The sequence below is a fragment of the Sorex fumeus genome, unplaced genomic scaffold (genome assembly GCF_029834395.1).
Source record: "Sorex fumeus unplaced genomic scaffold, SorFum_2.1 ptg000051l, whole genome shotgun sequence".
NCBI classification, from domain to species: Eukaryota; Metazoa; Chordata; class Mammalia; order Eulipotyphla; family Soricidae; genus Sorex; species Sorex fumeus.
The window spans coordinates 27559539-27582215 of NW_026606108.1; the positions used below are offsets into that span (position 1 = coordinate 27559539).

The 22677-nt window shown below is 38.2% G+C and overlaps 1 protein-coding gene across 2 annotated transcripts in view; it reads left to right on the plus strand.

The window, feature by feature from the left end:
- MEGF10 (multiple EGF like domains 10) overlaps positions 1 to 22677 on the plus strand; it is a 184808-nt gene that overhangs the window by 86286 nt on the left and 75845 nt on the right. For both annotated transcript variants that reach the window (XM_056124440.1, XM_056124441.1), the window contains exons 6-7: positions 20253 to 20499; positions 21941 to 22061. In XM_056124440.1, coding sequence (XP_055980415.1) covers positions 20253 to 20499; positions 21941 to 22061 — 368 coding nt within the window. The remainder of the gene's footprint in view (positions 1 to 20252; positions 20500 to 21940; positions 22062 to 22677) is intronic.

The following is a 22677-nucleotide window of genomic DNA, read 5'->3' on the forward strand; positions in this document are numbered from 1 at the left end:
CTTTATACTTCTTTAGCCTTGAAAATATGTTAGAAGGAATTGAAGTGCAACTAAATTGTAATGCACAAAATGTTTCGTTCAGAAAAAAAGCAAATAATAGTTTTAAAAATTAGCAGTCTCCCATGACAACACAAATTGGTCCTCATTGTATCAAATAATTTTCTGAAACTATTCTGAAAGGACTTCAAGCTGTTTAAAAGCTCTGGTTTAAAGAAGTTTTACTTGCTTACATTTGAAATTGGAGAGATTTACTTTTTATCTGCTTTAGAGTTTCTTGTTTTAGACTTGTGATCTCTTGGCTCTCCCTGAAACAGCATCTCCAGGGGGAGTCTTGTGTTGTCTGTGTGCAGAACATTCTGTGAAAGAGCCCTTTTATTAAGCAGGGAGAAAGAGAGAGAGAGAGACAGAGACAGAGACAGAGAGACAGAGACAGTGTGTGTGTGTGTGTGTGTGTGTGTGTGTGTGTGTGTGTGTGTGTGTGTGAAGTTTCTAATTCCAATGGATAACTGTCTTGCAGGGTTTTGTTTTGCTTCTATTGAAGATCAGGAGGAAAGTGGGTATTTTATTCACATGCCATGAAGGCAAAATGTTTGGGATGTGGGTTTTGGCTCATTTCCATGTTTCTGGCCAACTGACCTCAAATGCAATGTTGCTTTCATGAACTTTTCGAGCTTAAAAGTCAATTTTGCCTACACATTTTGAAGAAAAACATTATTCTCTGAACTAGAGGGCAAAAGAAGAGTGGATGTATTCTTTATTTGAAAACTGAGATTTTTCACTAATTCTAAGACAAATCTGCTCTGGAATAAGTTTTAGTTGTCTGCATAGTTTGCCTTGCAAGTGCTTTAGCCTTCCTTAAACTGAGATCAGACTAAAGAGTGTTTGTGCAAGAAAACAAAAGCGAACATGTGTTTCAGACTCTCTATAACTGATTTAGGCCTCTTAGAAAATAAACTATTGCTTGGGTTTGGCGTTCACTGATTTTTTTAATGAAGCCTCTAGGACTCTAATAATATAGGTTCTTCCAATCCTGAAAGTTAATTTTAAGATTAATTTTATTTTATACTCTTCGACTCATGTTTTGACTTTGTAATTAACAAAACATTAGTAAGTGTGAGAAAATATCTGAAAGATGTGCTGAGAGAAACATTTCTGATACCCTTTAAGCTCACAAGAAAATGCTGTTTGGAGTTGTAGTACTGGACTTTATCTATGACAGTTTCCCTATCATTCATTAGGAAGCATATAATTTAATTACTCTTGGATAGATAATTCTTGAAAAAATGCATGCTCTAGTAATCTACTAAGTAGCAGAGTTAAAAATGCCTCATTTACATGGATTTTATTTCTATGTCTCCTCCTCTCTGGTTATTGTTAGGCAGATATTTAATGATGTACGTTAGAGTCATAAAACGATTGCTTTGATAATTAGACTATTTTCTTGTATTAGTCAGAGACCAATTAGGGAGCAAAACCCACAGTATTTTTTCCCCCGAATGAACTTTTGGTTTTGGAACAAATTTTGATTTACAGAAAATTTTAAGAGAGTAGAAGGTTGACATTTACCAGCATCTAGTTTTTCCCCATTTTTTACACCATAAATCACCATTAGTTTCTCAAAAGTGAGAATCTGATGTCAGTACATCACTATTAAATAAGCTCTAGACTTTATTTAGTTCTCCATTTTTCCATTACTGTCCTTTTTCTGTTCCAGCATCTAGGCCAGACTACCACGTGTGTTTCATTGGCATGTCTGCCTCATGTCCTCTGGCCTATAACAGTTTTTTATAATTTTTCATAATCTTGACCATCTCAAAGACTTCCAGTGAATATATTATTGAATACAGCCTCAGTCTGTATTTGTATGCTACTATTGTTTGTTTGTTTGGTTTTGAGACCACCGCTGGCTATGCTAAGGGCTTATTCCTGGTTCTGGTCCAGGAATCCCTTCTAGCAGGACTCAGGAGACCATATGTTGTGTCAGAAATTGAACTGTGTTGGCTGGATGTCAGGCAAATGTGCTTCAACCCTTGTACAATTTCTCTGGACACTGTCTCCTATTTTTCTAACAATTAGAATAGGGTTGGGGTTTTGAGGGGAATACTACCAAGATGAAAAAGCCTTCTCTTGTATTATGTCATGGGTATCTTGATATTCATGTAACATTCTTGATGAAGCCTTCCCTTGGTTTTTATCACTGGATGATGCAAACTGTCTTCTAGATCTCTCCACACACCCTAGCCCCTTCACCTACTCTATTCTTTGGGAACATATCACAAGTCTAGCCTACCCTCAAGAGTGAATGGCAGAACTACTCATGGGGAAATATCCACATATTATTTGGAACTTTTCCATAGAAAGATTTATTCTTTCTTCTCCATTTATTCAATTATTCATCCTAGCAGTCTAGATTCATGTTTGGGTATATTATTTTAAATTATAAACCATTCATATTATTTGTTCAAATTGTTCAAATTGCTTTAAGTTTGGGACTTGGGGATTCTTTTAGGTAGTTCCTGTGTCCTTTTAACATGATCTCATCTTTTGGGTTTTTTTAATTATAATTTTATTTCTAATTACTTCTTACTTTCTGAAACCACATCAGAGTTGCCACACATTATAGAAAACTCCAAAATATCAAATTTCTTTTGATATTTTTCCTGCCTTAGCCTTGTAATGAGTCACTGATAGAGAATACTTAGCAATCTGAAAATAAGGTAATGCTTATTGCTAGAAGGACATTTAGTCACTTGAACAAAAAACTTATTAAGAATAATCTAACTGTGGAGTTCATGTCCAATTCAATCGGCTTAATCAATGGCTGAATAAATAGCAGTATTCCTACATTATTAAAAAAAGAATAATCTAACTATCCTGGAGATTGGAGTAATGACAATTGGAAGGAAAGGAATTGATAAAACTCAAAATAATTCGGAATAACAGGTATAAGGAATAGCCACTGACCCTAGTGCTAAAGGTACAAAGCCCAGTGAGACACTCAGTAGGGCTGAAATCCAGATCCTATTGAAAAGGACCCAGTTATAGCTCACTGAACAGCAGAGAGACTATAGGGGTACAATTCAAGCAGAGCTTGCTAGAATTCTGCCTTGGGGTATTTCCCAGAAACCTATCCTATATAAATCTTGGGGAAGCTGTTTACGGAGAAGTCTCTCATCAGAAGCACTTGGCTGCATGAAAGACCCAAGGAGATGTTAAAGGTAGTATCTGCAAGATGAGTGGGTGTGCTAACCATAGGAGTAACTTCTTTTATTAATATAAAGAGACTAGAATGACTACATAACTATAATTTAATAACTGACAACCCACAGCTCTCTCTTTCTCTTTCTCTCTCTATGTGTGTTTTTATTTATACTATGATTTATCTGTGCATTTTATTTTTTATTGAAGTATAGGTGACATAACATTATATTAGTTTGTAGTGTATAATATAGTGATCCAATATTTCTATATACTGTGAAGTGATGACAGAAGATATCCATCACCAGGCACAAACATACATTTTTTCTTATGATTAAAAAATTTCAAGATCTGTTCTTTATACAACTCTCAAATATGCATTGCACTATTGTTAGTTATAGTTGCCATGATGTATTTTATGTCACTGGGGCTATATATATATAGTTGTATTTTGTTTTATCACCTTCACCCATTCTGCTCACTCCCTCGACCTCCACCACTGAGGGCCACCACTCTGTTGTCTGCCTTTATGAGTGTCTTTACTTTTGTTTCTTGTTTGTTTATTTTGATTTATTTTGCATTTTAGTAGCATCTGATTTGGTTTTTAATATGTGCACTGATTATCCATGTTTCTTAAATTTGAGGGGTTGTGTTGTCTTTTTATATCTTCTCTTCCTTATATCCATAGGATATTAAGGAGCTATTTAATACTTTTACATATATAGGATTCCAGTGTCTTCCCTTGCAGATTATATATGGCCACTTACCTTGTCAGAGAAGTGGACAATTCTCTATGGGATGTGCCCCTGGGTCTCAATTTAGTTTCTCTGTTGAAAAGCAGGTGCGTCAGAAAACTGTACAAACTTTTTTCTCCAGGAGTGGAGTCATGATTTATTTGACTACACTCAAACATATTGCTCCTTTGTAAACTTGATTAAATGATTTTTTAAGTACATACATATTTTACTTTATTGGCATTCTAATATATACCCTAGCCTATATGACATTAATCTATCTTACCTCTGTCTTCTATCCTCTCCACTCTTAGCTGTTCTTTCTGTCCCTCCCACACCTCAATCTCTATCCCTTCATCAATCCTCCATTTCTGTACCTCCATCACTGGTGATAAACAACTCCTGAAAGGCAAGGGCTGTGTATTAATAATCTCTTTTCCTCCTTTATGCCTGGTGTGTGATTAGAGCACAATAAATGTTACATTTAATTATATTGAGCTCATGGTATGTTTCCGTATGATTCCAGGAAGGTCATTCATGTGTTCATGGTGTGAACTTTCACTGAGTGATGACTGTGGATAGTCAAGGAGCTATCTCACATGCTGGGGAGAAAGAAACAAATTAAGTCCAGTCTTTGGGTCTCACAGAGCTCATAGCTTTGACAAAAGTAGGTAGAAGTAGTAATGTGTCATCCTGAGAAAGAGAACAACTTCAGGAGAAGGAGTAAATTAAGGAAGCTAAAAATGCAGTTGAGTAAGTAGTGAAGGGTTTTCTGTGCACTCTAAGGCAAGAAGGGCTTAATATAACACGGGGGCAGAAAGCACATCACTGTGTGATGAGGAGTAAATAAAAGAAGAGAACCAGCGAGAGAATCCTTCTCTTCCAGAAACGTAGGTGAGAAACTAACAAGAAGGAACAAAGAGAAAGGGAAATAGTGGAAGGAAACATCAGACTCAAGAGAGTGTTTTGTGCTGGTTAGTTTGTTTGCATTTATGTTTCTATACATAGACTGAGAGTGGTGAAGGAAATGCTGGAGATTCATTGGAGAGAGGAAATCATTTAATTGAGGGAAGAAGCTCCTTGAGAAGCTATTAGGAGATGGAATGGGATGAAACAAGACCTCAGCAGTGATGGGGGGATTAGAATCATGTTTTCCTTCTATTTCCAACAGAACAAGGAGAGAAGTGTGTCCATCAGTTTCTGGGTGTCAGTGGGCAAAGAGACAAAAGGGGAAAACCTGAGAACCTTTATATTTTGTATTTTTTTTTCTTTTGGTAAAGTGTTTTGTTTTGAGGCCACACCTGTGGGGCTCAGGGCTTGCTTCTTTTCTCAGGGATCATTCCTGCTGGGCTGGAGGGACCATATGTGGAGCTAGGGATCAAACAACAAGTTAGCCATATGCAAGTCAAGTGCCTTAGCCACTGTACTCTCCCTCCCTCCATCTTTCCCTTCCTCTCTGTCTCTCTCTTTCTCATATCCTCATCACCACCCCATTGTTTGATTGTTTGTACTGTGTTTCTCTCTATTTGTTTGTTTTTTTAGTCACTATGAATTACAAGTTTTTTCATATTGAGGTTTCAGGAATACAGTGTTCCCACACCAATTTCTTCACCAGTATCCACTGCCCATGACCCATGTCCCAAATTTCCCTCCCTCACCTTAGTCCACTTCTATGACAGGCACTTTAATTACGTATTTTGGACACATTGGTTTATGTTGCTGTTACTATAGGGTTTCATGCTTAACACTCTACCACCTTTCAGCAATCCTTCCTCTTCCAGAGTGAAAACTTCTCTTCCGGTGGATATTTTGTTGGTACTAAGGGGAGTAGAAATTGGGTCCCTCTGATGGGATGGCAGTGATATTTCTTTCTTGAGGACTTAGTATGTGCCAAGAATCAGTGTAAGAGTTCTACAAGAACGGTTCTTGTTCCGATTTTGTAAATGAGGAAATAGATGAGCAGAATAACAACAAAATAACAGGCCAAAGTTTATGTTGGATATCTGAGTTTACTTGGTAAGTAAATGCTGGAGCCAGGTGTACATTTAATTTTAGGAAAACAACAATTTTAACCTTCTGAAGTTGGAAAGGAAGTCTGGTGAAAGTGTCAAGGGTCAGTGACATGGAAAGCAAAGAGAGCAGGATATAGTACCTGCAGCACCAAAGCATATCAAAAGCACATTAGAAATGATAAATATAAAATGACACTTATGTGGTAGGATGCATTTGTAAAAATGTAATTTCCTTGTTAAGAATGCTGAGCCATACTATGCTTATGATCCCTTTCAAGCCTGTGATTCTGTGTGATTTACTCTCATAGATCTATGCATACAATCCCAGAGACTGCTTTATGTCAAAAACCTTTTAAACCTTGAATATGAGTAGCAATAGCGCATTTTCCCCTCCTAACCTGTGCAGTCCTCTTTATGATTTTCTAAAAGCATAGAGAGAAATTTATTTCTCCTCTGACTTGAGAGCTCATTCAAAACACACAAGGAGAGCCCTAAATCAACCCACAAACCAGCAAATCATTTTCTAATGTTCATTCCTGAGGCTTTTTGCTTTTGATGTTAATATCAAATAGAGACCCAAAAAAAAAAAGGAAATTAATTTTGTTCTAGAAAATCCAAATGTGGTTTTATTTAGTTAGCAACAGCATTTCTGGAAAATTGCACTTGAATGCAATGAAAATACGCCTAGAAGGCAAGCTCAGACCTTTTCAGGTACAATGTAAGAGCACTGATAACCTTTTTATGTAATTCAGTCATGCTGTGCAGAATGGAGTAAGTAATAAGGCTTTGCCTGCAGGATATTCAAATAGGAATCCATTTGAAGGATATTACAAACCAGAAGTCTTAAGGCAAAAAGGTTGACTTATTCCTGAGCAAGGTCTGCTGTAAAGGTCTATTGACTAGACACAATAGTGGGATCAATGTGGTCTGGGAAAGTGAGCCTAGTCCTTATGGAACTGTCAGATCACTTTAAAAATCAGCTTGATGGAGCAGCAAGAATGAGTTAACCATTTGGGTTCACTCGCCTGGGGGCAGGATGTTGACCATAGGCGGAACAATTGAGTTCAGAATGGTTCTTCAGACCCGGAAGGCAGTTTTACTGATGGACTATCCAGCTATTTTAATAGAGGTCACAAACAAACTGCTGATCTTGTCATTTTGAGAGAATCTGGAATCTGCACTGTTTTGAGTCTGTCTGTCTGTCTGTCTGTCTGTCTGTCTGTCTGTCTCTTCAACATAAAGGGTTTGCAATATAGGTACTGAAAGGTTATGTTTATACCTTTACCTATTTTCATCACTCAATTCTTGTCCAGAGTGATCATTTCCAATAATCTTTGCCATAGTACTCCCTTCTCTATCCTAGCTGCCCTCCCCACCACACCACCACCATTTGTGGTGAGCTTCCAATCATGAACCAATCCTTCTGGTCCTTGCTTCTACTGTCCTTTCCTCTGCTTATAGGACCAGATAACATGATACCTCATCAGTGTCTCTCTCTTCTCTATGCCTGCCAGCATTATGATGGCTCAATAAATGGTGCTCACCGCTGATTCCTTGGAAGCAATTTTTACCAGACTTCTTCGTATCAGTTCAACTTTCATGGGCATCTAGTTTGGTTCTGCAGACTATATCCTTCTCTACCAGGAGCTTCTCTGTCCACATTTACCTGCCAGGAAGTTCCCTAGGCTGAAGTCTGGTGTAATTTTTTCTCATGATCCCAACTTCTGACTATAGATGTTCTTACCATATGAATCTGTATCAGGTTTACATCGCCTCTGGAATAGTGAGAGCACAGTAGAAATTTATGTTACTCATTCCAGTCAACTCACAGACAAGAACTATAGAGAGAATACTGGCTATGATGTTATTTAACTAACTACTCCATCTTGTTTATCAATTTAAAAATAACTTCTCAGTTTTAGATTAGTGATGATTCCAGTAAGGCAAGAAGACCTGATTGTCAAATAAATATATAAGAATATACATATGTTTGTAATAAGCAGAAAAGTTCATGCTAAGGAGCAAGATGACTATTTTCACCATCAAATTGGGATAAGTTCAAGTTTGAGGACAGAGACTCGGAGAGCTGGAGTGCTTGTTTTTCACAGAGGAGCTCGTGGAGCTCTGTCCTCATAGCTTGGTGGGCACAGCTTGACCCACCAGTGTGACCCAAACAATAGAGTGAAAACTGGGAACCAGGCACAGAGGAAAATAAGGGACCTTCACCTTATCTGTAATGTTGGATTTCTTGCGTTAAATTATGAAGCAAATGTGACGCAATGTTCACCATAGTTTATTATAGATTGTGGTTCACAAAACTTTTTTTCTAATATTCATTATAATTTCTTGTAGTTTAGAATGTTTTTTCCTCACGAATAAGATCTTTTAGATTCTAAGGTTGGTATGAAAGGTGCTTCTCCTTAGTGTCCTTGCATTTAGTACTTTAAGTTCATAATTTAAAGCCTACCTTCTTTTTTATTTTTAAAATCTTTAAAAAAATTTGTTATCATAGTTTAGGTAACGTGGTTACAATAGTGTTAATGTTTGTGCTATTGATGTACAAAGTTACTGTGCCTTTACCAACACCAAAGTGTCCAAGACCTAAACCACTATCCTTATGATGCTTACAGTCTAAGGTCTAGCTTGTTAAACTGTAGGTCAAGACCTTATATAGGGGTCTTATATCTTTTAAAATTTTTGTTTTAAAACAAATTTTTGCAGTTTATTATTAGTACATGTTTGATTTGTATACCTATTTTATGTATCTGTATACCTGGGATCACATAAAAATATCTTGGGTGACAAAGAGTCACTGGTAGAAAAAGTTTTAAAAGTCCCATTTAAAGCCTTTGCTCTTTGTTCTTTGACATACAGAATGAAAATAATACAAAATGACTCCAAGGTGGTCCTACATATTTATTCTTCGAACCCAACTTCATTGAAGCCTTATTCCCTCCCTTATCTCCTGACAAAGAAGGAGTGGACATCAGGCTCCCATGTTCCCCAAGTACTTTGTGTACTGTAACACTTAGCATGTTCTCTTACGATGAATCTCTCTGAACAATCTTTTCCAGGAAATAAAGAAATGTTGTCTGCTGAACTTACCTTAGGCCAACTCAAGTTTAGTGCTCAATAAATAGGACCTGGTAGACTCAGAAGATGTTTGGCACATTTTAAAACATTGGCGGTGGAGACTATACTGGCAGTGCTCAGGGTTATTTCTGCCTCTGCTTAAGAATGACCTCTGGCCAGGAAGCAGGGAACCACATGCAGTGCCCAGAATTGAACTGGAGTTGGCAGGATATAAGACAGGCTTTCTAACCCCTATACTATCACTCTGTCCCTTGATACAGTCTAAACCAAACACATGATTAAAAAGCTCCCAAAATATGGCAAGTCTTTATAAAACAAGACAAACCTGTAATGGCTCCCAAGGTAGTTGTGATACTTTAGATAAAGAGAATAAATGTAATCCCCTCTCATATCCCTTACTTAATCCCAGCCTACCGTTTATATCCTTGATATTTCCTTTCAGGTTCATCAATAGAGACACTCGAACACTAACATTTAGACACCTAAAGGACAAATCTTTCATATCATTTTTCTGGTTCTTAACTTGAGATATGCATCCACTGAAGCAATAAAATAATAGTTGATGCCTTGAAATTTTATTTAATAAAATTTGTGGAAAGAACTATGAGGGTTTCTCTCTCAACCACTGAGTAAAATGAATACAAGCAGTGCCAGGCAGTTGTTCGCAGTGATTGCTGGCGCTCTGTCAGCGCTCCAGCAGGCTTTTTTGACATGTGAAGGACATGGGGGCTTAGTGCTTTCAGAGGATCTTGGAAATACATTTTTATTGTTCTTCTTCATGGATGGAGAAGCTTTACAAAGCTGTTTTATTTTTAAAGCTCTTGATGTTTTGAATAAGGATCTTTTCTTCTACATTAACAAAAGAAATGAAATATTAGCCTGAAGCCCAAGAAATGAAATCACTGGGAGATGAAAGACCCCCAGGGAACCAAGGTTTAAAAAGAAAGGATGCACATTTCAGGAAGAACCATGTTTTTCTATATTTTGAGACAGCAGAAATTTATTTTCTGAAAGCCACACACTGTAGCTATTTGAGTAAAAGGACTTATCTGTAATTTTCTGATGCATTCAAATATAAAAAGGTGGAAGTTATTCCCTTATTAACTTACCTTGTAGTCATAAATTTTCCTGTAAGCAGTAGAGAACGTTGCAGCAAAACTCCATGTGAAAGTATGTTTTCAAAGATAATGCTCAACTGAAATACATCTGGACTGTGTATTTAACTATGGTGCTATGCCGCCCTGGGTGGGGAAGGGTGTCTGTCCCTCCACCTGTCCCCCTTTATGGTGGCGACATGGTGACCTGCATCTTTTAGAGCCTAATAAACAGCCAGGTATGAGACAGCATTGACGAGGCACATGGGGCTTCATGGGATGGGGGTGAAATCGGCCCTGCTCCCCGCCATTACAATTCTCTGGGTTACCACCCTCAAATGCCTCCTCTGGCTTCTGACCAATCATGATCCCAGAGGCACACATACCAATCTCGGAACCCAGGGGCTTCTGGCAGTAATCCCTCTAGGTTTATTCCTAAAATATCAGAAATCCAAATTCATGTGGCCACTATTGTGGCCACACGACATCATATGCTCTTCATAATCAGCAACAGAAAACAAATTTTCTAATGATGTCTTGTGGGCTGGAGCGATAGCACAGCGGTGGGGCGTTTGCCTTGCATACAGCCAATGAGTTTGATTCCTCCACCCCTCTTGGAGAGCCTGGCAAGCTACCTGTGATGTATTCAATATGTCAAACACAGTAACAACAAAGTCTCCAATGGCGACATTACTGGGCCCGCTCGAGCAAATCAATGAACAACGGGAGGACAGGACAGGACAGTCTTTGTGGCAGATCTGAATAAGGTAAGGTAAGGTAAAGGCCCTCCCGTTGATCGTCGATTTGCTCGAGCGGGCCCAGTAACGTCCCCATTGGAGACTTTGTTGTTACTGTGTCTGGCATATCGAATACTCTCGGTAGCTTGCCGGGCTCTCCGAGAGGGGTGGAGGATCTGAATATTGGGGAAAATTCCAAATAACAATGTTGGGTCTTTTGTCGTAATATTGAATGTAATCAATGTAGAGAGAGAGTAAAGTGGAAATCTGTCACACAGGTGAGGAGTGGGTGGGAGGGGGGTATACTAGGGTTCTTGGTGGTGGAAAATGTGCACTGGTGAAGGGACGGGTGCTTGATCATTGTATGACCAACCAAGACTTGAACTGAAAGGCTTTGTGACTGCTCTCACAGTGATTCAATAAATAAATAAATAAAGTATATTTTCAAGGCAGAATAACTGGTTGATGTATCCTACCTAATATATACTTGACATTTACAGGGTAAGGGCACTTATAGTTTTAATTACTTCAAATAGAAATCCTGGGAAGTGTGGGTATATGTTTATTATAAATTGATGTCACTCTCCCCATGATAAACTTGAGGTTCAAAATTTAATATGTTACTCACTATACATAAAGATCTCCACCTTTGTTTGCATATAAAAAGTGTCTTCTACATATGTATGAAAAGATCTCCAACTCCATATAGTTGTGCAGTTTGACTTTTATCATCTCAGAGATTAAATCAAGATAGAAAAAAATACACTACTAACTGCTCACCTGATCTAGCATTTGCCTAGACCAGATATTTGGCTTTTCTGTTGTTCTTTTTAACTCAGAACTCAGTTATTTAAATTTTATCCTTCAAAATGCATTTTCAGGCTGCTTTTGTAGTCTTGTAGATGTAGATAAACTGAGACAAAAGTCAAATCAGTTGGAGTGTTTGGTGCCTAATGATATGTTGAGATTCTCAAAATTTATTTTTATAGCCATATATTTCTTTATGGTAAGGAGCAGATTGCTAAAATGTTCAATTATTTGTTTCTATATTTCTCCTTTTACATTTCTCGGCCTCATGTTAAAGCCTACATTTTCTGGACATATTAATTATCATCAATGAGACATTTTAAATCCAGCTTTTAATTGGCAATTAAGACTAAGATGTATGATAGTACTGATTTCGTTGCAAGACTGAACTTTTTCCAATTGACTTTGAAGAAATGGATGAAAGATGTTGATGCCTGAGCTCATTTTTAACTTTATAGTTAGAGTTACTGGCAATTTGTTTTTGAAATTCACATTGTGAGAACTAAGTGGTCCTTTGTGGCATGAATGATTCATGCTAGACTAACAAATGATACAAACCAAGGAAAGTATGTTATTCCAATTCCACATACATCTGGAAGATGTTTTTGTAGGGTGTTCTTTTTCCTGGGGTGGAGTGCTCTACTGTGCCAACCACAAAATTAAATTTCTGCTGCTGCTACATCTGTACTCTGCCCCATCTAATGAAAACTTTTTGTGTGATTGATACGTTCTAGCATTCTTACTTAACTTTAAAAAAAAGTTCAATGTAACCATGATTAAGAAGTTACTGAAATCTTCACAGCTGTACATGATTGGGCCCTGCCCAGGGTTTAGGAGAGTTCAAAACCAAAATATTGTGGCACCTTATCAAACTGGCCAGATACTAGTTGATGAATTTTGTAACAAGGTGAACTGGATGACAAACATTATTCATTTCCTTAAGAAAAGAATGAGTCTTTGAATCAGTATTAGTGTGTCCTTTACAGGAGTACCTCTCTATCTGGCATTTCTATTTATCTCTGATTATATCTCTTCCTTGCTCTTAGTCTAAGTGAAAAAAAAAGAGACTTGCTGAACTATATCTCATTTGTTCAGAGATTATTTTTCTAATGAGCAATTTTTAAATTAAATGTATGGTTGTGGACAAGTTGGAAAATTCCTTATTAAAACCATTCTGATGAACCAGATGTTGAGGAGCCCAAGAATTGTCACTTTGGAAAACAGGTATTACTTCTCTCGACATTTGTGAGGCTTCTGTTCTAAGAATGTTCTTCACTGAAAACCCAGTATAAGCAGTTAATCTGCATTTACATCTGATGCTGCAACTAAGAAACATTGCTTGGTGAGGACACTTGGATGGTGTAGGGGAAGATCATATCTTTGTAGGCACTGAGATACTTTAGTTGAATCTTTGTTTTGGCTACTTTGCTGCTGTTATTTTAACAAATTATCACCAGAGTCTGTTTTACACATGAAACATTAGAATATTCTCTTCTTGGGGATGGTTATTTTTATTCATTTGCTCTGATATTAAATAGAGAATTAAAACAATTCTGATATTTCTAAAAATTCAGTACATCTTAGAAGTCCTTCTTATTTTGGTCCTTTCTCTTTCGATTTTGGGTCACATCCAGCTATGTTCAGGACTTAGTCCTGGCTCTGTCTTCAGGAATAACTCCTGTGAGGTTTAGGGGACCATAGCGGGTGCTGGAGATTGAATCCAGATTGACCATTTGCAAAGCAAGCACCATACCTTCTGTATTATTTCTCTGACGCCTAGAATTCCTACTGCTTAACTACCATGTTTTACATAGGAAATACAACTGGATATTTGAAGTTGGCTTGAGAAGAGAATATACCTAAAATTATTTTATATTTCTTACATTTTATAGGTTTGCCTGTTTATAAATGTTTTCACCAAATAGATCTCTGGCTATGTGCATTTAGGTCAAGTATATTGCTATATTCCTGTATTTCATGATATCAATAATTCATAACATCGATTCTATTTTCCTTGTACACTCCTTAATTTTATTTTCTCTTCAAGAAGTTTTCTATATCCTCTATTGAACTAATTTCTTATTTTTCTTTTTTTTTTTATAATTTATTTATTTATTGAATCACTGTGGGAAAAGTTACAGAGCTTTCGGGTTTAGGTCTCAGTCATGTAGATACCAAACACATTTCCCTTTACCAATACTCATTTTTAACCCCAAACCCCAATAGACCCCCACCTCCCACCCCTCCCAATTCTTGTGAGGCAGATGAGTTCTAGTTAATACTCTATCTACTTTGACTAGATAGATTATTTCGATAGAAGATGCACAATATTGTTTAGAGTTTACGACCCAGCCCCCACAATCAGACATGCTGCAACAGCGTTGTGAAATGATTTGCTTTCTACAACTTGGTTTAAGAATAAAATGATGTCGCGGCCGCGCGGTTTTGAATTTCTGCTATTTTACTTATTGACCCTGGAAGAATTTCTATTAAAAGTTAGCTAGTTAAGAGAATGGTTTCTGTGCCCTGGAGTCGTGGCCGTGCCGGAGAGCCGCTCGTGGGGGGCAGCTGGCGACCTCGGTGGGGCGTGGGGGACGGCCCACAAAGCCCCCCTTCCCATGAGGTCCCTGCCGCTCCCGCCAGCCCTGGCTCAAACCTGCTTTCCACAAGGCTCCCGTGCGGCCGCCATCTTTCTTTCCAGAGAGCATTTCTTATTTTTCTTAATTTCCCACTTTTTCTTTTGATTTGAGTCTTTGGCTTACTCAGTGAAAGATTTTTTAATTAAGAAAGTTTAATAGATGTTATGTTCAATCACAATACACAAGTCCATTTTACTAAGTCTGGGTTTGCTTATGAATAACTCCACTTACTAGATAGACATTTGGGTAATTTACCTAAGTATTCCCATACTAAATATCCTGAATGTGCTAAATTTGATAACCCACTGTGTCATCAGCATTGGAAAGAGGTATCTAAACATGGAGTACAGAAACTATACACCATAAACATTCAGCAGGATAGACTAATTAAAAAATTATTTATTACTTGTGTTTCTCTTAACTGCCAAAAGAATACATGTTTATTATTGGATCTTAGAAAATCTAGTTAACCCAAATGAATAAAAGAAAAAGCAAGTGCATCCTTTTGCTTTTTTTTTTTAATGTTGGGATTGTTTTGGCTTGGGGGGCTATACCCAGCTGTGCTCGGGATTTACTACTGACTCTGCTCAAGAATCAGTTCTGATGAGTTCAGGGGACTACATGGGGTGCCAGGTATCAAGCCCGGGTCAGATGCACACAAGGCAAGCACCTTATCCACTGTATCCACTGTACTATCTCTAATCCACAAGCGCATTCTATTGGATTTGGTTTTCTGTTTGGCTTTTTTGTTTGTTTAGGGGTCACATCCAGCAATGCTCAGGAGTTGTTCCTGGTTCTTCACTCAGGAATCAATCCTGGCAGATGCTTGAGAGACCATAGGGAATGCCAGGAATAGACCCTGATTTGTCTGTACTATACCTCTGATCCTCACAACTGCATTCTTAAGACGCTGAGTTGCCCTACGAGTTTTTTGTAGGGAGAATCATTGTCCATGTGTCTGTCTGGCTCCTCATTCTTCTTGTCTTCTCTACTCTCCAGATACTAGATTCTTCCATATGCCATTGTTGATATTATCCCCCTTATAAAAAAAAGTAAATTAATGATAGTTGCTCAATTGGGCACCAGTAACATCTCCATTTGTCCCTGTCATGTGCTAGTGTAGCCCAATGGCATCTGCTTGCTCCAGGAACACAAAGTGAGACTTGTTGTTACTGTTTTTGGCATATTGAATATGCCATTGGGAGCTTGCCAGGCTCTGCCGTGTGGGTGAGATACTCTTAGTACCTTGCCAGGCTCTCTGAGAGGGACAGAGGAATTCAACCCAGGTCGGCTGCGTGCAAGGCAAATGCCCTACCCGCTGTGCTATCACTCCAGGGATGGAGTGAATGACAGTTGAATTTATTTAATTCCAATATGTTGCTAAATTTGATTATATCACTTTAATCTGAATTTTTCAATTGTGTTGCTGCTATTTGTCAAGTTTATTAAATAAGTATAATAGTTTTGATTTAGCTTGATGTAAGTTATCTATGCATTTCTGCTGTTCTCATGAGCTGGTTCCTGGAACATCTGCATGAGTTTCACTCAGCATCTTGCAGTTGAGAGCTTCTATCCAGCTACTAACACAGGAAGAGCTAAAACTAGAAGCTAAAAAGAGTCATCACTCCTTTACTGGCATTTGGTTCTGTTAATATTAATATGAGACCAATTTTGTTTTTTATTTACCTTATCATATTAGGATATTATTTCTGTATTTACAATGTTACTAAAAAGTATACAACCTGGTAACTTTCTCCAAGGGGAACAAAATATCTATTTCTTGAAATTAGAGTAAGAGGTTAAGAAAACCATCCCTTCAGTCTCTCTTCAAACTTTTTACGAACACTGTACTTGAATTCAGGATCATCCTGGCATTAAACATAAAGAATAAAGTTTGCCTCTTGTCTAGACAGAATCAAGCAGTCAGCATACTCTTTGTGGTCATCAGGGAAGAAAGCTAGCTTTTGTGCAGTAAAATATTTCACTGAGATGCATTTCAAAATGATGTGTCCAAGCAATTAAATATGATAAATGAAAAAGGAAAGGAAATTACAGTGATGCCTAACTTCAAGCCAGGATTCTGTAACCTACTTTTTCCACTTCCTGTATATTTATCTATAAGCTTCTATGTGTGGATTTTCCTCAGCACAAACATACTGATGCTCAGTACTCACATTGTAAGGCCCATGTATAACTGGTCTTTTAGAGAATACATCCCCAAGGAGGGAGCTGTCACTTCAAAGCATGCCACAGTGCTTAGATATTTCCAGGAAATTAACCATGTCCACATGATAATATTTCTTTAAAAGCCAAAAACCCTATTTTTAATGAGGATAGTTATCAATTTCTTCTATAAACTTTCTTCTATCTTGATGTGATATCATAAGGATTGAGCTGTGGATAGGGTATTAGTTTCTCAACAAATTCCAAGAAAACAGAGCTGGTCTCTGTCTAATGATTATGCTTGGAGAGTAAAGTAAAGTAAAGTAAAGGCCCTCCCGTTGATCATCGATTTGCTCGAGCGGGCCCAGTAACGTCTCCATTGGAGACTTTGCTGTTACTGTGTCTGGCATATCGAATACATCACGGGGAGCTTGCCAGGCTCTGCCCTGCGGGCGAGATACTCTCGGTAGCTTGCCGGGCTCTCCGAGAGGGGCTTGGAGAGAAGTTGTAGAATAGGGTGTTGAAACAGATTATCAAGGGAAGGAGAGGCCAGTTTGTTTATTCCATACAGCAACTTCTTTCTACCACTCTACAATTGCAATAAAATCTGCTCAGTAAACGGTAAGTGCTTGGGGCTAATTCATCACAGTATCACAGTAGGAAAAAAACCCTCAAACCCATTATGATTTTTTAAAATGCTTGACATGATGTCACCATCCCTATCAAGGTAACTTAGTTAAAAATATCTTTTGTGACAGACTGCACTCAGAATGATATCCTCTAGTTCTATCCATGTTGTTGCAAATTGCAGGATTTTGTTCTTTATTATAGCTGCATTATATATCATTCTGTACATATACCACATATACCTCAATTTTTTTAAAACTTTTTTACTGAATCACTGTGAGACCCTTACAAAGCTGTTCAAAAAAAAAAAACGCCATTTGTGTCAATTAATCTTCTATTTATAAATAAAGGACAGCCTATTTAATTTCATATCTGAGGTGGTTTTTTTTTTCTTTTTGGGTTACACCCGATAATGCACAGGGGTTACTCCTGACTCTGCACTCACGAATTACTCCTGGTGGTGCTCAGGGGACCATATGGGAGGCTGGGAATTGAACCCTGGCTGACCGCATGCAAGGCAAAAACGCTACCCACTGTGCTATTGCTCCAGCCTCCATATCTGAGGTTTTTTGAAGTCGAAAGAGACATGGAAACTTTGGAGAGGGTTTATCAAAGATGATGACAAAATTGAATAATTACTTAAAAAAATAAGTGACTGTAGGATTTAGTCTAGCAAATATCGTGGTCAAGACACGTCCATGGCTTAGGAATGAAATTATTTTTAATATCGAGAACAGTGATGAACTGACTAGATTGCATTATGAGTAGGGCAGAAGTAAGAGCACAAAATTTTAGGCTATTCTAACGCATTTAACAACCCAAGATAAAAATTGTTCTTGTTCTTAGTATTGATGAATGATGGAAGAAGTAACCAAGAAGGGTGTAATTTACTTTGTAGGACTCTTTCTACCTGAGAGGGATGAGAGGATCTAAAGGCATGCTTATTCTATTTTGTGAGGTGCAGAAGATTGCACCCTGGGCTTCACACACACAGAGCAGTCCTACTTTTTAAAAAAAAAAACTGATAGCATAGCTCCTCAGACCATGTGGTAGCTAAAGGACTGGGTACATACTTGGCATACTGGTGCTCAGCATGAATGTTAAATAAATATTAAATACCCCCAGGCACCGTTAGTGTGACCTCTCCAAACAAAACTCAGAATCCCCAAACAAGGAATGAATCCTAGATTTAATGAGTTAGAATTTTTTTAAAGCCTTTATTCAGGGTCCATTGGCTCCAGGATGAAATACAACAATCTTCACACACTTCCTCTAAGTAAATGTTATTGGCCCATTTTTAGTGGACTATTCATAACAAGCAATATAAAATTAATTGTTTCAGTTCTGCTTTGGGAGATACTGTTTGGTATTTGGGGTGGAAGCATTCGAAATATGGTGGTGGGAAGGTGCAATGGTGGTGGGATTGGTGTTTGAATATTAAATATAGTAAATTATTATGAACAACAGTACAAAAATAAAATAAAATTTAAAAAGCCTTTGTTCTTATTAATACAAAATAAAATAAGCAACTTATATAAGTAATAATTTAGCTTAGAAAATATCATCTTTGAACTACCACCTAATCTTATTTTTGTGAAAGAAGATAACAGATTCCGAGGTAATTGCTTTCTTGATCTGCCTCAGGTTCAATCATTCTCGCTCCTTGTTTTTAATTATGTCAAAGTATGTTTATTAAAATACTAATGAGACCAAAGTCATACTGATTAAAACTAGAATTATTCATTTACATCTTTTGATGTTATAAAATGAAAGGTATTTTTCTATTATTGGAAGATAAATTCTGCACATCTAATAGGTTGTTTGCTGTGTATTTAGCTTTTTTAACTAAGTAGTTTATCCAGATCTGTTGAAATTATAACATTTTTATGAAATGAAACTGTTTTTTATCATAGAGCAATTTATCCTAAAGAGCTCTAGGCAGGGTGCATCTTCCCTGGTAATTTTTATAGCATCTAATAAATAAATAAATACACGGTGGGGTAAGCTATGCATATTAAGAAGAAGTTTTGCTTATCATTACCCATTATAACTTTTATAATGTTTGGATAGATTTCTTTCCCTGCAGCCCTTAGCCTTTTTCCAGACATTGACTTGAGTTACATTTTCTTTCTTTCTCCTTTCTTTCCCTGCCTCCCTCCCTCCCTCCCTCCCTCCTTCCCTCCTTCCTTTCTTTCTTCTTTCTTCCTTCCCTCTTCCTTCATTCCTGCCTATCTGTCTTTCCTTCCTTCCTTTTCTTTTTTTACAGTGCTCATGGGCTACTCCTAGCATTTTGTTCAGGATTTAACCCTTTTGCACTTGGATCTCATTGAGACAGCTCTCCAGCCCCATTATTCCTTTCTTTAAAACTCTAAGTCATATCTTTCAAATGCTGTTTTCTGCCTTTGTGCTATCAGGTTTCATGCACCTATTTTTTCTCTGCTGTCCGTTTTCAGTTCAGGCTTATCTTATTTCTTTAGTATGTCCCTGTATTTGAGCATTATGTCATTTTTGTCCCAATCATGCCTATTTTATCTATTATCTTGAAAACTGACCTGAAGATTTCTTTTAGAGTGCTCCAGGTCTGGTTTGTAGCAGGATCATCCCCTCCTCTCTGGCTCTGCCTGGACCACCTCTGTCTTCATGGTCTCTGCCTGAGATCAGGCCCCACACTGATTGCTTGCACTGATCCCATTCTTGCTTGATCCTTCCACAGGCTTTCTGCTTTTCATCATGGGCTCCTTTTTGTCTTCTCTGCACATTGTAGCCCCTAACCTTCCTTAGGAGGCACATCTGCATTATTCCTTATTGCTTAAGATCCTTTACTACCAATCCTCTGTCCGCTGTAGCCCAAATTTCCCAGTGTATGAAAGACCCTACATAAGATCTCCATATCTGCTTCCATAGTGCCCCTAGCCAGGTACCTAGCTTCATCAGTGGATATAAGGGCAGCTGTACTAAGGCAAGGAGCTTGAAAAGGTCAAGATGTCTGAGCACTGGAGTTGTCAGCATTGACCCCAGATCCAGCCAAGGAATGGTTTTGAAGGGTTCAAATTTTCCCCTCCCAGAGTGTTGGACAGCAGTTTTTAAAGCTCTGGATTACCTCTGATGCCACTCTGATGCCCATCACTCTTTCTCTCCCTGACCTCAGCCTGTGATGGTGATCACTGGGGACCCCACTGCAGCAGCCGGTGCCAGTGCAAGAACAGGGCTCTGTGCAACCCCATCACTGGGGCTTGCCACTGTGCTGCAGGCTACCGGGGCTGGCGCTGTGAGGACCGCTGCGAGCAGGGCACCTATGGTAACGACTGCCACCAGAAATGCCAGTGCCAGAATGGAGCCACCTGTGACCACGTCACAGGGGAGTGCCGCTGCCCACCTGGATACACCGGAGCCTTGTAAGTGACCTGCTGCAGGGCACCCGGATGCCAAAGCCATGCTACGTGTCTCTGTCTCTGCTTTGTCTGCAGAGCGGCCACTGTGATCTGGGACTCCTTGCAGAGTTCAGTACCAATGACCACTGGGTGTGCCTGTTTAATCTCTGATCATCAGAGCCCAGCCAGGGATGGGCTTCCAAAGTTTTTGTTGTCAGATCAAAAGACAGCAATTGTTACGAGAGATTTGAGGTTTTGCTTTGATTTCCTGACATTGCATTCATTTGACACATCTGGTTATTAATGACCTAAGGTGTTCTGCTCCTATGTGGTGACTAACTGCATAGAGGTGGGTGGGTTCAGTGCCCTGGAAAAGAGGAGAGGAAGAAGATGTTATAAATAGTCCCCAAGGAAAGGCTAACTGGATTATTTGGTTTCTGTTGGTCATATGCTATTTGTGACTATCAACATATTTATCACATTTAAGTATAGAGTATGCAGATTCGGTTTAATTTTTTGTTTTTAGAAGAACATTGAAGCAACTATTTAACCTCATCTACTTTATTTTGTGGGAAGGGTATTCCTCAGTCTACTTGTATTAGCAGAAAAGAAGAGGCAGAATTTGCCTCCCCCACTCCCTTGCCCCCAAAAAGGTGGAAATAGGAAGCCTTATTCCCGTACTGAGAACATTATACTTATAAATCACAGAACTAAATCTTGAAGAAAAAAATACTGGGTGATTAGTAAATACATCCTGCTGACAGTGTTAACAGCCATAAAGTAGAGCTAAAAAAATTCCTTAGCCTAGAAAGTCCTAATTTTTAAAAGATCCTAGCAAACCATTTCATTGTTAATATAGCATTTATATATTTTTTAAGTCAAAGCCACATTTGAATAGAGCCTTGAGAAACTTGGAGGGATTTTACAGAGAATAGAAAAGATAATTAAGGGCTTAGAGAGGCAAGTCCTTACAGTATGAGGTGGGGGTTGGGGATTGCATTAAAGGCATTAGAGACTCAGCTAAAGAAGAGAGAGAACATTGCAAATTGATTAGGAAGAATCTGTTCCCAGATCAGGTAATATCAAACATTTCATTATCCTTTGAAGTTAGAACAAAGGCATAAGCAGAAATAGGCTTCAAATACATGAACTTTATTAGATGTACATAGAAAGTTCTTGTCATAGGAGTGGTGTTTGACCAATGAGAGTTGCCCTTGGTGTTTTCAGATGCAACAGATTCTCCTCATACTGAAATAATTTCTTTAGAAAGAAGCCCCAAAGGAAAGGACCTTGTTACTCTCGTAAAGTGTCCAGTCAATATGGTAATGCCCTTGATGTTATTAATGACATGAACAATATTAACCAGGAAAAAAAATGTATCTGTTTTAGGGTCATGGTACTCTTGTGTTTTGGGTCAGGTAAATGGGCAAGTAACAGTGTCCTTTGTCACACATTTATCCCTCAGCTGTGAAGATCTGTGTCCTCCAGGAAAACATGGGCCACAGTGTGAGCAGAGATGTCCCTGCCAAAATGGAGGCGTGTGCCATCATGTCACTGGAGAATGCTCTTGCCCTTCTGGCTGGCTGGTAAGCTTCCTCTTCTCCCATAGTCACCTGAGCAGTAACCCTGTTCCGGCATTTTCATGTGAAAATACATGTGGAGTACTTTGCACAAAAGAAAATTACAAAGATGGCAAAGATTCCTAAGTTAGAACTACCTAAATTTCAAAGCTGGAATTCCATAGTTCAGAGAAAGCAAAAGGTGGTAAATCCTAAATTTGAAATGTGCTAAGGATCCTCATTTCGGGGGCTGGGGGGGGGGAAGGTATTGGAACTTTTTTTTTTTTTACAGAGATACTACAGAACAGTTGATAGAGCATTTATTTTGCCTTGCTAGGGTTCATTCTCCAGCACCCCATATGGTCCCCAACACCACCAAAAGTGATCACTGAGCACAGAACTAGTATATGCCCTGAGCACTACCAGGTATAACCTAAACCCTCCTCCTCTTAAAAAATTGTTCATCTATCTTCCATTTCCCCTCTGAATAAAATTAGTGGAAAATATTTTATCTCAAAAATAACAGCATAAGTGTTTACACTAAATGTATTTAAGTAGTAATTTTTATAAGTATGTTTCATGGATATTATCACTCCGTGAAAATTGTTCTCAACCAAATATATGTTAATGTGAAAAAGAAGTT